The following is a 16,607-nucleotide window of genomic DNA, read 5'->3' on the forward strand; positions in this document are numbered from 1 at the left end:
CAATACACACATGTATGTTCACAGGTGCACATATATATATATCCTGGCACCTTTATTATGTCTGTATCACTTTTCTATTTTTTCCAAATACCATTCTTTATTGTGTCTCACTACCTTTTTCTTCACCCTTGCCCTCCCACCCATTCCAGCACCACCTTCCAACCCAGTGAAAAAGTCAATTCTGTTGAGCTGGTGCATGCAGTAAAATTTGTTTCATTTACTAAAGTAATAAAGGCAAATACATTTTGTTTAAATCTGGAAAATAAACTTTAAATTTCCTGGCATGTTGTTCCACAATGACAGTGTAAATCCTTGCAATGGTCTGAGAATACAGGCATACTGATGCACTTCTATCTTTGGAGGAACAGCGTTCTCATGTCTTCTTCTGTTTTCAATGCAGAACAGTTGCATGTCACAAATATTCGCCTGTTGCTTTGAGAGCACACAAGGTCTAAAAAGTTATTTCATTTATTATACAATGTGTCAGACATGAAAACAGATTGACAATGTATACATTTACTATTCTACATGTCTACATTACCTGTGAACAATGTTTTATCAAGGCATGCAAACATAACCTTAATGTTATTTATCCTATGAAAACTCTGGAATCTCTCTCTCTATCTTTCACTCTCTGTGCATGTGTGTATGTGAGTGTATATGTATGTACATGTGTGTGTGTGTATGTGTGTGTGTGTGTATACGTATGTGTGTGTGTGTGTGTGCACGTGTGTGCGTGTGAAAATGTCATACAAAATGTGAGTATTTTTGCGACCTTATTTCCTTCTTGCCAAAAAAGAAATCAATGGACTTGATGTCCACATTCACAGTTATGTAATCTAATGTACTGTTGGTCCAACCTTGCTTGATGCTGGAACTTCTCAAGCTGATGCAAAATGTCAAACACCGTTGCCAATGGAGCTCGGAAAGCATCAGCTGGAATCATCTGTTGGGGTTGCCATGGTGACACCACTGACTTGACAACAATTTGCTGTATGTAGCCCAGAGGAGATCCAACATACTGAAACATGTTGGGTCACTGCATGAACATCGTTTTGACAAAAATATACTTTTTAATATATGTCAACAGAACCAAACATAAACACACAGACACACACATACATTTTCATATTCTGTTTTTATTTATATATATTTTTTTAATGCTAATTGAGGAGAGAGGAACATGGAAAAGTAGTGATGATTTATGGCATGGGTGGCGTGGGGGAGATGATGGATTTTCGTCTAAAATCACAAATGTGGATAGACGTTAAGCAGAAGAACAAACGAACAAACACACACACACACTCCTCCAAAGAAGTAACAGTCAACCTGATACTGATATACACAAACATGTTACAAAATATTGTATACAGGAGGGAAGCTGGGTGCAGCATTATGCCGAACTGGTTACAGAACTAACAAAACACAAAAAGAGACCATATTTGTAATGCTTAAACCAAACACAACTGTTACCAGTTGTTTGCAGTGAGGAATCTTCACACCCCTTTCTTCCTAGAACTGTGAGTGTTATATCTGTGCTAACTGACCAATTAGAACAAAGAATTAAAAAAAAAAAAAAATCCCAACAATTAAGCTATTTTAAATGATTTCTGCAATATGATGAAATACATCTATTGTATTGCAATGGATGCTTGTGTTTAAGAAAAGCACTCGAACAGCAAAAAACTAACGGAACAGCAAAAAACACTAACCCATCAAATTGAAAACACTCAAATGGCAAAAAACCATATCTACCAAAACAAAACCACAACTGACCCATCTGGGTTGCTTGAGGTCCTCTTTGGAGCCATTCCTGGAGGGTGGCCTGTACACCCTGGATGGCACAGAGTACCCTGCCCTGGCTGTCCTGTACTCCAGGGGAGCATTGCCAGGCAGCGGCAAATTCAGCAGTGGGGAGCTGAAAACAGATTGTATCATTCTGATATAGTGACTAGTGTTCAGACAGTGGTATGCTGTACTTGGAAAACTGAAAATTGAACATGTTAACATCTTAGAATGAATTCAGGCTGGGGTATGCAACACAAGGGAAGTGAAAGCCAACTTCATTAACTAAAGACCTAACTAATATATAGTGTCATGTGAACAGATTGTGTCACACAACCGTATTCCTGTATTTCCACTGCCTGTTAGACTGTTACATTACTTTCACCTATTCTATTAATGTATTATCATGCTCTGTTGCTGTGTGTCCATTTGTTTCAGCTGTAAAATGACAAAAAAGGAATTTTTAATCTATGAAAATGAATGAATAAAATAGATCAATTAAGACCTTACAATTTCTACTGACAAATAATGAAATACCTCACTGAGACACCAAAAAAGAGACTGACCATGTTAACAAAATGACGCAGCAGACTATGATGAGGATAGGCAGAGGGTGACTGGCACAGAACAGCCCGTGCGTGTAGTAAATCTGGGAGACGCGCTGCTTCAGAACCTTCACCCACATGGTCATGTGAGGCATGTCGACAAACGTCCAACGACGGGGTGTAATGGATGACAGTGATTATGGGAAGACGGCAAAGGCTCTGTCAGCCTTGTCATGGTCTTACAACTTCTCTGCCACACCAGTTTCTGCCTGCATCTGAGCCTCACCTTCTCTGGTTCATTCTTTTACACTCTGAAAATAGAATGTTTTCAAGCATTATTGTAAAAATGAAATGGAGGCTCTCGCATGCTCTCTCAACCCCACTGTCCCACACCACACACACACACACACTGCTTTAAAAACAATAAAAATAAATTTAAAAAAAGATTTTTTTTTTAATCATGTTTCAAAGATTTTACTTAAGAACCTTAGTCAAAAACAGTATCCTAAAAAAGAATGACTATAGTATTAAATTCTAGTGATAGTGACCAATGTACATTTCTGTAACAAAGATTCCAGTCAACACTATCTAAGGAATTTGCAATTCTACGCAAACTTGTAGAGCTAAAACAACTTGAAAACAAGGCCCCTTATGTGAAAGATTGTCTTTATTCTAATGTTGAACTAGCTGTTTGGAACTGACAACAAAACAAAGATAAATTAAATTTTGGACCACATCATATTATGGGCTCTACATTTACAAATAATGAATCAATAAAATCAGTTCAACAGTACCAGTATTTGTGAGAGAATTACAATATACAATTACCACACTAGTAAATCAAATACACTGTATATATACAGTCTGGAAACTCATCATTCAGAATCTGAGCTGACGTAGCTCCAATACTCCAGGTAAGTAAATGGTTAAACTTAATAACTGCACAGCTGCATATGTGTACAAAAATTAATGGGTTTAACTGTACTGCCAACCACTACCAGTGACATGCCAATGACATACATATCTCCTGCTATGCCATGTGCTCTCTACTTTATTTATTACTATGTTATTTCTAAACTGACCATAAGATATAAAATCCAATGCTCCTGTGTTATTTGATCAACATTCATACATAAATGCACGTGTATTACCTTTTCTTTTCTTTTTCTTTTTTCTTTCTTTTCTTTTTTTGTGATGATAAGGGGGGTGCAAGGGAGGGAGGTTCCTTTGAGAGTATGATTTATGCTGAGAGAGGTAACAAGCATAAGAAAACAATTTCCATCCAATTATGTAAGCCAAGGTGCTTCTTGTTGAAATTACTGCTACATATATTTTTCCAAATATTTTTGATACAGTTTAGGAACCTGTGGACACGTTAACTGTTAATTTTTCAAGCTTTCCATTGTGAGGAGCATATATATATATATATATAAAAACAAAACAACATATATATATATATATATATATATATATATATGTTGTTTTGTTTTTGGCATCATGAGCAAAAGAATATATTAATTACAAACTTGTGTTACATGGTGGAAGAGAGAAAAAAAGTTATCTAAAAATAAATAATGTAAAAAAAAACATTTTTTTAAAGTTTACTCTGAGCCAAACTGTTTGAGGCAGACTGTTTACCCTATCCAACTGAGTGAGTTGGCAGTTTTAGTTTTGTCATCATCAAATAATCAGTTTTCCCCCCCTGCACTAAAACTGTTGCTTTAAAGACTAGCTAGAACTTTGTAACATTAACTAAAACCTGTCAGAGCTGGAGACCATCAAAAATGTAAATAAAAGAAATAAACCCGTGTGACTGCAGCTAATGATGAGCCTGATATGCTGATTTTTAAACATGAGATGATTTCATCTGTGACGAACATTTCATGACAGCATGATGATGAAAGATATTCCTTCTACCATTCTCCTGTCTCTCACCAGTTTCTTCTTTGTAAAAGTGGACTGTATAATGTATGTGTCCAAGTGTTAACTTAGCATAATTAGTTTTGCTCCTCTTCCACCCCCCTTCTGTTTTTCGTTGTTGTTTTTCGATGCGAGTTGTATGCAAGCTGGGTAAAAAATAAATAAATAAATAAATAAGCTAAATCTTGAGCTCTTCTTTCAGAAAATTTTTGTTCAACTCATTACATATTAAAGCCACTTTCCACACAGAATAAAAGATCCACTTTTTTTTTCTTTTCTTTTTTTTCTTTTTTCCTTTTTTTTTTTTTTAAACAAATACAGCTGGATCTTTTAATCTTTTTTTAAAATCCTCTTGGCTTAAGATTAAAAAGAGTCAGCATTCATCCACTTTGATGATAACAGAAGACTCCAAATACGAACATCTCACTACAATTACTGAGTTAGTCACCTTGCCTTAGGTCAAGCAGGCATGCTTCACTATCTCTGTATCAGTAATCAGCATTTACCGCAAGACAGGGTCACGGCCTGTCTCTCGTTATAAATGCAGAACATGTCTAGTTATGGACCCAACCTTAACCCCAAGAGCCTGTCACTCAACAGCTTACATAAGAGAAGCATGTCACTGGTGTATTCCAGGGAAAGTAAAGTTTGTGCAAATTATATCATTGTAAGAGTCTATTCTGTAATAATCATGACAGCTATTTTCAAACATATGTAGAGACGAAAAGAACACACAAAAAAACATTAGTGTCATGTTAGAGGGCTGGTGGAGTACACGCACACATTCACACATTAATTATTTTAATGATCTATAATTCATTCTTGAGTGACACACTCACAAGTGTACATCACTAGGACTTGACAGTGACTGACAAAGAAAGTGACTGAGAAACACACAAAAACAGAAATTTGTTTTATTTGAGTAACTCTGTTCTAATTAGAAGCATGACACTTATTGCAACAGTGTAAGTTTATTTCTTCATCACTTTTCCCAAATGTGTATTGTCTGAAATTTTTTTTTAAATGACCAAAGTACTTCAATCACAAACACTATCTCCCTGACTTCTGTTGTTTTATTTTTGTTTTTAGTTGTTGTTTGTTCTTTTTTGTTGTTGTTTTTAAAGATTTGAACAATCTGACACACTTTTCAACAAATAAAATAAATCACTGTTACCAAGAAAAATCAATAATTGAATAAATAAATAAACTGAAATGACACCTGGAGAAATCAGATACTGTGTGTTGCACTGTTTGTGAGTTATTCTCTGTGTCTGTCTGTCTGTCTGACCGAGTGAGTAATAGTGAGCTCTAGGGTAAGTGAATGTAGGTCATTACATCTTTACATGCAGATCTATATATCTAAACTACAAGTTACAGGATAGTACTATAAATCTGCACACACACACACACACACACACACACACACACACACACACACACACACACACACACACACACACGCGCGCGCGCGCGCGCTCTCTCTCTCTCTCTCTCTCTCTCTCTCTCTCTCTTGCAATTAAGAAAGAATGATAGAAAAAAAATAAGGAAAGAAAATAAAAGGAATTGTGGCTCCATGTAAATATTTTGTATCTCTGCAAGTAGCTATAGATTTGCAAGTGCATCCCACTTGATTGATAGACCTGCCACAGCCAACAATTTGGGTTAGATTAGTACAAAAGTACTCCAACAGTGAAAGAGTTCTCCTCCAAGTACCCAATCCTGACAAACTAATATCTGTCCACTGACCCAGTGATCACCAAAGTAAGTGGTCAGGTTCATTTACAACCCAATGTCTTTGAAGACAAAAAAAAAAGAAAAAGAATACTATTTGTTCATAGTGCTTTGCCAATAGGAGGAGTTTGTATTATACTCCATGTTTGGTGTTAAATATACTTACCATGTCAAACTGATGCAAACTAGGCCTATTGGTTTGCTCTGCTTGGCCAAATTTCGCGCGGCTAACAGTGAAAAGACGGGCCCACCCGCTCTCAGCCAATCAAACGCCTCTAAAAACTATAAGCGCTTAATCATTCCTTTGGCCAAGGCTCTCCACGCCATCTTGTCAGGTTTACGCTCTGTCTCGTCTTACGCTTTTTTCGGCTGTTCAGCGTATCCTTTTGGCCTTATTTTGTTGCATGCGGCTTGTGTTTATTGTATTCTTACATTCTGTGTACTCGATTCGACTCGTCACCATTGTCATAAGAAAAGCTACAATTAGTACAAAGATACAATGTGTGAAAAAAATTTAAATTTTCCCATCACCCACACAATAAGTTATTCAGAGACAGATTGGATACAACACACAACATTAAAAGTAAGGCTAATCTGAAACAGATGGAGTCACTTAAAAATAATAAATAATCAATTAAGTATACAGATAAATTATACATTATGTGCATGAAGACATCAACACAACCAAATGACTCTTAATGAGAAATTCCCTCCAAACCTAAGACAGCCATTACAACTTTGCATCCAGATGCCTGTGGCCAGGCAACTAAAACTGTAATACAGCAGTGAACTGAGTTCATTCGCAAACTGTCCAACCAATGACTTTCCTGTATGCTGATGAGTTTTGTTGCAGTTGGTGCATGCTGGCATAAATTCATGACATCTGTTTCCATGATATTCCAGAGATGCTGTGACAGAATTGGTTTGGCATCAGACTTCTGATCCAGTGTTCACCAGTGATCAGGGTTAAAGGCCCCTTTTCAGCATGGTGGTGTATCCTTGGCAATGGCATTTTATTCCATTTTTCCCCACTCACCAAAGTGTGAATGGGTTCTTGAGTTTGGATGGGAAAGGTTACAATGGAAGGAGGAGTGGACTGGGCTCCACCTTCCCATGCTGAGCCACTGACACAGTGCATTATGAACTCACTTCCCCGCATAAAAAAAAAACAAAAAAAAACTATGGGACTTTTAACTTCTTTTTTTTTTAACTTTTAACTGTGACTTGCCTAACTTGGTCTTTAAGTTTAGTGAGCATATCTGCTCTGAATGTGTACAGTTTACACATAGAGGGATTCAAGCACTACTTGATAAATGATCAGAAATATGTTGAACTGAAGGACAGGGAAAACTTTTACCATTATTATTTACTGACCAAACACAGCCGGACCCAAACCAAGATCACACAGATTAGTAAGATATGTAGTCCAAAGCAATAACACACGGTACAGTTGCATCTTTTATAGTTGAAAGAGGCTTTAACATTGTGGATCAGCCTAATTCTTACGGTTAACTTTGCTTAAAGTGTCACATGAATAGGACCGGAGAAAGAAAGGAAGAAAAATGTCATGGGAAACGAGAGGGTGGGGAGGGGAATAACTGACAACAGGACTTGCACAAAGTGACAACCGCTTCTGTTGTGATGGTTGTTGATGAATATGAATATCAACCTATTATTAATTTACAGTAATAACTGACTGGCGTTTGAGGTGTTTGTCCGTTTCGACATTCATGCAAACGAGATCTAGTGGCTGTCTGTCGCTCTGAGAAAGAGAGAAGTTCTAAAACAGAAATCCGGATGTGTGACTGTGAATCAAAGTGGTCAACTTGCCTGAAGCAGTCGATGCATGTTCGCAACTTACGTCGGCGACAACAGACACTCCCTTGGCTCACATAAAATCAAAAACGACAACCGTCTGCTGCACCTTCCCCTTGGGTTCTCAGCATGTGGAGAGAGCGATATATTTATTACATTTACACACACAACAAACACATAGTTAAACGTAATTTTAAGATTTTGACTCACTTACCAGCCTCAGGTTGCGAGTATGGCATGACCGGAAATGTTTATAGTTGTTAGCATCCTCGGAGATATTTCGTTACTGCAATCCCATTGGTTTCTGTTGGCGGGAAATACCCTGTTCCATTGGCTCAGCTAAAACCTAAAAAAAAGTATAATTTTTTTTTTATCATCTTGAAATTTGGAAAATATGTTGTTATCTTTCAATCAACCTTATAACGAAGATAATAAATGACGACAGAATAATAGCTTTATAACAGACTATTGTCCAGTCGAAATGGAAGACCATCTCAGAACAATCCCAACAGAGAGGACCCCACCCAAAGACACTGTTGTTCTGTCTTTGCCCCACCCAAAGATTAGTTTCAGTTTCTAGCTGAGGAGCTATAATAGCGCGCGGGCTGATGCATACACGCTACACCACATCTGATGAGAAAAGGGAATCAAATACCTGTTCTAACTGGCGCAATAGCTGAGTGGTCAAAGTGTTGGATTTTCAATCTGAAGGTCCTGGGTTCTAATCTCGGTTACGGCGCCTGGTGGGTAAAGTGTGGAGATGTTTCCGATCTCCCAGGTCAACATATGTGCAAACCTGCTAGTGCCTGAACCCCATTCGTGTGTATACGCAAGCAGAAGATCAAATACGCACTACGTTAAAGATCCGGCGTCAGTTAAAGATCCTGTAATCCATGTCAGCGTTCGGTGGGTTATTGGAAACAGGAACATACCCAGCATGCACACCACCAAAAACGGAGTATAGCTGCCTACATGGCGGAGTAAAAACGGCCATGTACGTAAAAGCCCACTCGTGTACATACGAGTGAACGTGGGAGCTGCAGCCCACGGCTGAAAGCAGAAGACTGAAGAAGAAGAAGAAGATACCTGTTGTGAAACCCTTCTGTAAACTGACTATAAAAAAACAACAACAACAAAAAATTAACCATGTTCCCAGTAAAGGCAGCAGTGTTCTCGGACCCAGCTTTTTTGTCTTTCTTTCTTTTTTTTCTTTTTTTCTTTTTTCTTCTTTTTTTTCTTGCCCAACAAGGAAAACTGCATCACAAGAAAAGAAAAAAAGCTGAACCTGACAATACCAAGCCTTCTTCATCATATACCATCAGTCACTACAATCAATATGGGAATGATCGAGATACATTTCTAAATGTGTATATACATGTACACCACGCTGTTCCGAAAGCGGATACTGAACATCAGGTACACACTGATCATAGTATCAGCAATGACTGAATGGGTTGCCAAACCATTTAACAGCACATGTTTGACCATAGTAAGATCTCATGACGTCTTTTAAGTGAGAAAAAATAAATAAATAAATAACTACGTTGATGTGGCCACGTAACAATAGATCTAATATATATTTGGGCCACAGTTGATAGACTGAACATTCCTCCAAAGAACTGTTGATGGAGGGTCGAGACGGGGAGGGGTAGACAGGAAAAAAACAAAACAAAAAAATGACACCATTGCATAATAGACGGGGAAAACCCGCCGCATTTGCAGAGACCCCCTTCCTCCCCCTCCCCCAGGTTAAAAACAACCAACAAACCCGCCGATGCAGGACTCGTTCTGGTGAACAGTTCATCTGTGTGGCGCCCCTGTCATTTACTCTTCAGAGTTCATGGAGTATACCTTGAGGAGGAAAACTGAACGAACAAAAAGTAGGACTTAAATGAAATGAAGAACTGAGCAGACCAAACTACATGGCAGACGAGGATCCAAAGAAGAAGAAGAAGGAGAAGAAGAAGATGATGATAATGATAATGATGAATGAATGATTGATTGATTGATTGATTGATTGATTGTGTGATTGATTGAGTGAATGATTGATTGAACAGATGGTGATGGTGATGATTAGTTGGCTGATTGATTGATTGACTGCTGGTTGCTTGATTAATTAATTGATTGATTGACTGACTGACTCAGTGACTGATTGATTGATTGATTGATTGATTGATTGAACCTTTAATGGGTAGAAATTTATATAACGGAATTTTAAATGATGGAGTTTTATTGGACTTGCTTTGCTATTCACTGAGTTGAGTGTTATTTTGTTATGTATTTGTTGTATGCCAAATTTTACCGTTCTGCTTGTAATCTGTATGTCACACGGTATCACAGACTTCACCACACTTAATCAATTTCTCTACCCAGGCAGCAAAGCTAAATGGGTCCCACATGGTCCCACATGGTTAACCGCCAGATTGGCCCCACTTGGGCTAACTCATGTGGGTGCCCCACTAAGATTCGCAACGGGGTTAACAAGTGTGACCAACATGGGTTTCTGCTGGGATCCTAGTGGCCAATCCCATATCTGTGATGGGCAGTCCATCCAAAACCCATCTCAGATGGGCTTACCACATGAAAACCATCTGGTTTCTGGTGGTATTTTGATGGGCTGTCTCATGTCCCTGTGATATTTTTGAAGGGCTGCCCCATGTCCCAAGTGGTATTTTGATGGGCTATCCCATGTCCTCAGTGGTATCCCAGTGATGTTTTGGTGGGTTTTCCCATGTCCCCAGTGGTATTCTGGTATTAATTACGATCACACACACACGCGCGCACGTGAAAAAAAACTCAGGACTAAGATGTTCCCCCAGGCGCTCGTGCCCGCTGCCTGTCAGCATCAAACACACATTTTGCTGGTGAACCTAAGTCACACAGTCTCTCCCCTTCCACAAAGCACCTGCTTGCTCTGTGATGTTGTCTGTCTGGTGGTTGGAGCCAAAGTGACCCAGAGCTCTAAGAAGCTCTAAAAAAAAAAAAGAAAAAAAAAAGAAAAAGAAAAAAAAAGGCCAAGATAGGTTGATATACAAGAATAAAGAAAGATATTCCTACACTTCTAATGTCGGGAAAATTAACAAAGGACGCTTACAACCCCTCATTAATTAGTTCTAGACATTCCAAGACATTATTCAACTTGGGTTACCGATAGCTCAGAGGTATAAGCCAAGTGGTCGAAGGGAGATAACCTAGCCCTTCCACTCAGTTCAGCACATTCGGAAACCAACATTCCTGCTGCGTATGAGAGGCCAATTTATTGTCCTCTCACACAAGTAATAACAATAAAGCCATTGAAGTGAAATCCATTTCTCTTTAACCTTGAAAGACTATATCGTGAACAATTAGTTTCACTGCATAAACAGTTTTTAAACGTTCTGTTTACCATGATAATAGACCAGGGACATTTAAAAATATTAGTAAATAACAAACACCAAGAGTAAAATATGCTCACAGACCAAAGCTGTTTCAAGACAATAGAAATAAACTAGTATCAAGAGAAAAACATGCAAACAAAACCACAATAAAAACAACAACTAATAATAATGATCATCATCATCATCGTCATCACAACAATAATAGCAATAATAAAAACCATAAGAGTCATGCCAATAAAACGAAAACATGAACGTAGTCATGGATTCGCCACTTTTTGCGTCTTCAACTCATTTTCTCACTTCCTCTCCCTCCAACCACCCACTCCCTCCCTCCCTTCCCCGTATCCATCTTTCCTCATGTTCCTTTCTCACTCCTTTCATACTCCTTTCCTCATACTCCTTTCCAGTGTCTCTGATATTATTTGTTCTTTATGCAGACGTGCTGAAGAAACCGAACTTCACTTTGTGTTGTGTTGCTCTGCTGCTTAGCTAACTTTTTTTCCCCCTTGGAGAAGTCTTCTTTGCCGAATGAGTTACAGAGACATTCACAGGGAAGAATTCACAATACAGTTTCAAGTCAAGACTGGTCAAGAGGCAAACTGCCTCTTTACGTTTTTCTTCCTTCTTGTCACTGACCGTGGATTCTGAAAACATTCACAGAACAGAGAAGAAACGATCCGAGTCCAATGGACACTATGGAAGGAGATGGATGACCTGGACATTGCATATTATCTTTCCCTGCTGTCCCACAACCAGCAGCAGATTCAGGATAAGACCAGCACTAGCGGACACCTCATCACAAGTAGTCCTCAACATCCACAGGGACAAGATGAAGATCATGAGAATAAATGCAAGGTACCAGTGCTGAGCCAGTCACGAAGGTAAGGTACTGAGTGGAATCATTCAGTTATCTTGGAAGCACCACCGAAAAGCAGGGCGACACATATGCATATGTCAAAGCAAGGATTAGGCCAGAGCAGTCTTAAGACAGCCCATGAACATCTTAAGCTCCAGAGTGGCATAAAAATAACTAGCATTAGGTTTTTCAATTCCAACGTGAAGTATGTGTTGCTGTGTGGTACTGATCGATGGAGAATGAAAAAGACTACACTTTACAAATATTCATCACCAGTGGCTGAGAAGAATCCTCCAGATCCACTGGCAACACAAGATCAGCAACGTCGTCCTATGGAAGAAGACACAATTGTCAGCTGAAAAGAACTGGAGGAAGATTCTCTGGAGATGGATCAGGCATACGCAACGAAAATCATCGTCAAGCATCACCAGACAGGCCCTGACATGGATCCGCCAAAGGAAGAAATAAAGAGACTGACTGAGAAACACTTGATGAAGACACCTCCACGCAGACACCAAGAAGATGGACCTTACCTGGAGCCAGACAGAGGCAAAGACACAGGATTGTGGAGGTCTGTTGCTGATGGCCTATACTCCAGAGGAGATGAAAGGCCCCAGTTAGCCGTATTTGCCTGTTTCTCGACAATGTTTGCTTTGTACAGTGAAGATGTTGTGATGGCCGCTGATTCTGCACATTGAATACTCTATATGATTGATATTGTCTACCCCTTTGTTCACATGGGTCTTACGGCCTGTGAAAAGTGAATATTTCTTGTTGTATTTTGTATGCATAAATACACAAGTACAGCGAACAGGATGGTTGGAGGGAAAGGAAGAGAGAAAATGAGTGGCCTCCGTGTTGGTGTGTATTTTCCTGGCTGTCAAGCGGAAACGGCGAAGTGTCATTGGCTTGCTGTGTACCATGATAAAACCTCTAGAGCCTATGGCATGCAGATCAGTGCAGAGAAGACCAAACTGATGACCAACAACACCAATGGCATCAGCACTGACATAAGAATAGATGGCCAGAAGCTAGAAACTGTCCACAGCTTTAAATACCTAGGAGCAATTGTGACAGATGAGGGATCCAAACCCGAAGTACTCTCCAGGATTGCACAGGTGACAGCAGCGCTCACAAACTGAGGTACATCTGGAACGACCGGAACATTGCACTCGGCTCAAAGATCAGACTGATGCGTACCCTGGTGACATCAATACTCTTGTATGCATGTGAATCGTGGACCTTAACAGCTGAAATAGAAAAGAGAATACAGTCCACTGAGATGAGATGCTTTCGAAGACTCCTGGGTATCTCCTACAAAGATCATATCACGAACGAAGAAGTTCGAAACAGAATCAGGCAAGTCATTGGGCCCTACGAAGACCTGTTGACCTTGGTCAAGAGACGCAAGCTCAAATGGTATGGCTTTGTCATGAGATCATCAGGGCTTGCCAAGACATTCTGCAGGGCACAGTGCAAGGAGGGAGAAGGAGAGGCAGACAGAGGAAGAGATGGGAGGACAACATCCCAGAATGGACGGGCTTGATGTTGAGCGATACAATCAGGAGGTCAGAAAACTGAGAGGATTGGAGGATGCTGGTTGCCAGATCACCTGTGGCGCCCCAACGGTCCACAAGACTACGGGATAGGTGAAGGTGAGGTGAAGGTGAAGGTTTGACCCCGACTGGGCTTCTTGCCCCGAATTACCCTACTAGGTATTTTCTGTCTCTTTACCATGAAAACTTCTTTCATTCACTTTACTCTATCTTGCAGTCAACAAATCTTACTTATGGTACCGTCTTACGCATTATTTCCACCGGCCATTTCAAGTTCATCCCCACTGCTTCAAGTCTCACTCATCGACTCCCTTCTCCCCGCTCCATCTTTCCCGGCTTTGCATTATATGTTTCACTCCGTTATTCTACTGGTTCTCCTCTGTTCTCGTATTTTATATCTCATCCCCGAATTTCGAATAGAACAACTCACCTGTCAATTTCACTGCTTGTTTCACAGCTCGCCCCGGTGTTTCCAGTGTTTCGTATATTTTACCCGACCTGATCCGCTTTTTTGTTTCTGTTTTTTTCTCTCTCTCTTCCTCTCTCTATTCTAATCTCTGTTCCTTTCAGATCCAGAATCTCTTTCACCTGCAATAGGAGGAAGGGAATGTACCCACCTGGTTCATTTTCCCTTCTCAGCTATATATCATTCCTCATTTCCTTTACCGTCCAAACTGAATTTATCATTCCCGACGTTTCTTGACATGTTTTCATGTACCTATCCAAGCGTTACCTACACCTCATCTTTAATTCGTGTAGATGCCTCACAACCCGTGTGTGTGTGTGTGTGTGTGTGTGTGTGTGTGTGTGTGTGTGTGTGTGTGTGTGTGTGTGTGTGTGTGTGTGTGTGTGATGGTTTTTTGTTTTGTTTGTTCGTTTGTTTATTTAGTTCTTTTTTTTTTTCTATCTCTCTTTTTATTCCCTTCGAAGTTGTGTCGTATTATTTTACCATGCTTTATTTTCCCAACCATCCTATTTACATCACCTTCACGTTAATATTCTTTGTTTTGTTGTGTTTTTTGTTCTCTCCTCTGATTCGCACACTGCTGATAGTGCCTGATAAGAATTTTCCATTCTTTAGGCTACAATCCACCCAAATCCTTTCCATCCCATTGTTTCTTTCTCAGCATCTGCGTCCCACCGCTTCCTCACCTGACTATCATTCTCTTTGTCCCTCTTCTGATTCCCAACCACCTGTAATTGAAATTCCCAAACTTACTGCTCATTTCCAGTCGTATCTCGCCCCCTGCTTTTCCCTCTCTCGTTCTCACAAATTCATGTCCCCAGTTCTGAGGCGGAAACTGGAAGGAGAATGCGCCCACATTAGCTGTTCGTTTCTTCTTCCTCCTATTTCCATGTTTATTTGTCTTTTGATACTCCAAGGGTAATTCCTTGTATTTCCCCATCGCTCGCTTCAACCCCTGCCCCCTTAATGTTTTTAAATCCAAAATTGCACCTTTCCATATTAATGTTCACGTCCAGTTTAGTTTCCTTAACTTTTCTAAATTCCAACGGCTTCCCTTCCCACCATTTCCCGTCCCTGCAACTCTACCACCTTCCAATCTTTATCACCCCGACCCCACCCTTTCTACAGCACGTAATTCCCTCCCCGTTCCAAACTCATTTATGCCCTTTGATTTCTCCATATGTTTACTCCTTTTATTCAGTTGAATGCCTTTCTTTTCTTCCTTTCCTGCAATCATGCCTTCACAGTCCACACATCTGTTCCAATCTTTCTTGTCTGGTCTATAACCCTGTGGTAGTCCCTGTACAGGGCAACAGTCCACAATATGGGGGTGCGTTCTAGGTGACTGTCTGTGTACGACCGTTTAGCCCCCTAGTACAGCCAGGGACCTCTAACTGAGACCATTTTCATTTCCCTTCGATTACTACCCCCTTTGCTTTCTAACAAATAAGAAAGTAGAAAAGAAAAAAGGAAAACAAAGCCTTCTTGATCATTTCAATCCTTTAATCCTTAAGCCCTTCCAAGTTTCCTTCTTCCACACCCATTTTCTTTGCTTCCACGTCCTTCGCATTCCCTTATCTCTCCATTTGTGTCTAAATTTTCTTCTCACTATTATTGTTTACATTATACTGATATTCCAACTTCATCCAGTTCACCTATCATTACCACAACCCACCACCCCAGTTTCCTGAAGAAAAGGACTGGAAGGGATTTAGAAAGAATAATTATTCCCGGTCAGTCCTTCGTTGTTGTTTTTTCTGTCTTCACTCTGTTTCCCTCACTCAACAGTTCCTTGGATTGTTTCATCAAGGCCATTGACAACTCCAGCGTTGCTTTCTTTTCTTAACTGATGTTGGCAGATCTTCATACGTGTACGGTCTAATGCCTGATGGCACACGTGTTCATTGGTGATGTGATCAGTGTATCTGATGTTTAGATTCTCAGGTAACACCTCATGTCCATGGCTTGAATTCATCATTCCAACACTGCTGAGGGTCCATGTCTCACATTCATACAGGAACATGGAATAAACCAGTGCATGCTGGAGTCTGATCTTGTGCTTTTATGGAGATGTTGCTGGCCTGTATAGGTTTCAGTTTGGACAATGCTGATACCTTTGCTACCCTTGAGAGGTTTTCTGGTTTGGATCCTGTGATGGTGGTGTTGTGGCTGGCATGTACCTTGTTATTTTCGGTGCTAATTTCTGTGCCATATCTTGTTGAAGTTTCACCCAATCTTATAACTTCTTCTTCTGCTGCAACTCCCACATTTACTCGTATGCACACGAGTGGGCTTTTACATGTACGACCGTTTTTACCCCGCCATGTAGACAGCCATACTCCGTTTTCGGGGGTATCCAATCTTATAACAAGCTGGGCAAGTTTTTGCTCACTACCTGCCAAGCCATTGGTTTAATCTGTGAAATGAAGGTTTGTGATGTTCTCCCTCCAATGTTAAATGTGCTTACATGATCTTCAAGTGCATTCCAGGATTATGCTGAACAGCGTGGGAGACAGGAGGCAGTTCTGATGGACTCAAGTTAAAATATGGAACCAC

The 16,607-nt window shown here is 40.0% G+C and overlaps 1 protein-coding gene across 1 annotated transcript in view; it reads right to left on the bottom strand.

Moving 5' to 3' along the window:
* LOC143301613 (sterol regulatory element-binding protein cleavage-activating protein-like) overlaps nucleotides 1-8,079 on the bottom strand; it is a 31,628-nt gene extending 23,549 nt beyond the window's left edge. The window contains exons 1-4 of the mRNA XM_076616013.1: nucleotides 8,011-8,079; nucleotides 2,352-2,641; nucleotides 1,777-1,918; nucleotides 861-1,021 (exon numbers count right to left, since the gene is read on the bottom strand). Coding sequence (XP_076472128.1) covers nucleotides 861-1,021; nucleotides 1,777-1,918; nucleotides 2,352-2,485 — 437 coding nt within the window. The 5' untranslated portion in view covers nucleotides 2,486-2,641; nucleotides 8,011-8,079. The remainder of the gene's footprint in view (nucleotides 1-860; nucleotides 1,022-1,776; nucleotides 1,919-2,351; nucleotides 2,642-8,010) is intronic.
* Between the last annotated feature and the right edge of the window lie 8,528 nt (nucleotides 8,080-16,607).

Source organism: Babylonia areolata, chromosome 2, assembly GCF_041734735.1.
Source record: "Babylonia areolata isolate BAREFJ2019XMU chromosome 2, ASM4173473v1, whole genome shotgun sequence".
Taxonomy (NCBI): domain Eukaryota; kingdom Metazoa; phylum Mollusca; class Gastropoda; order Neogastropoda; family Buccinidae; genus Babylonia; species Babylonia areolata.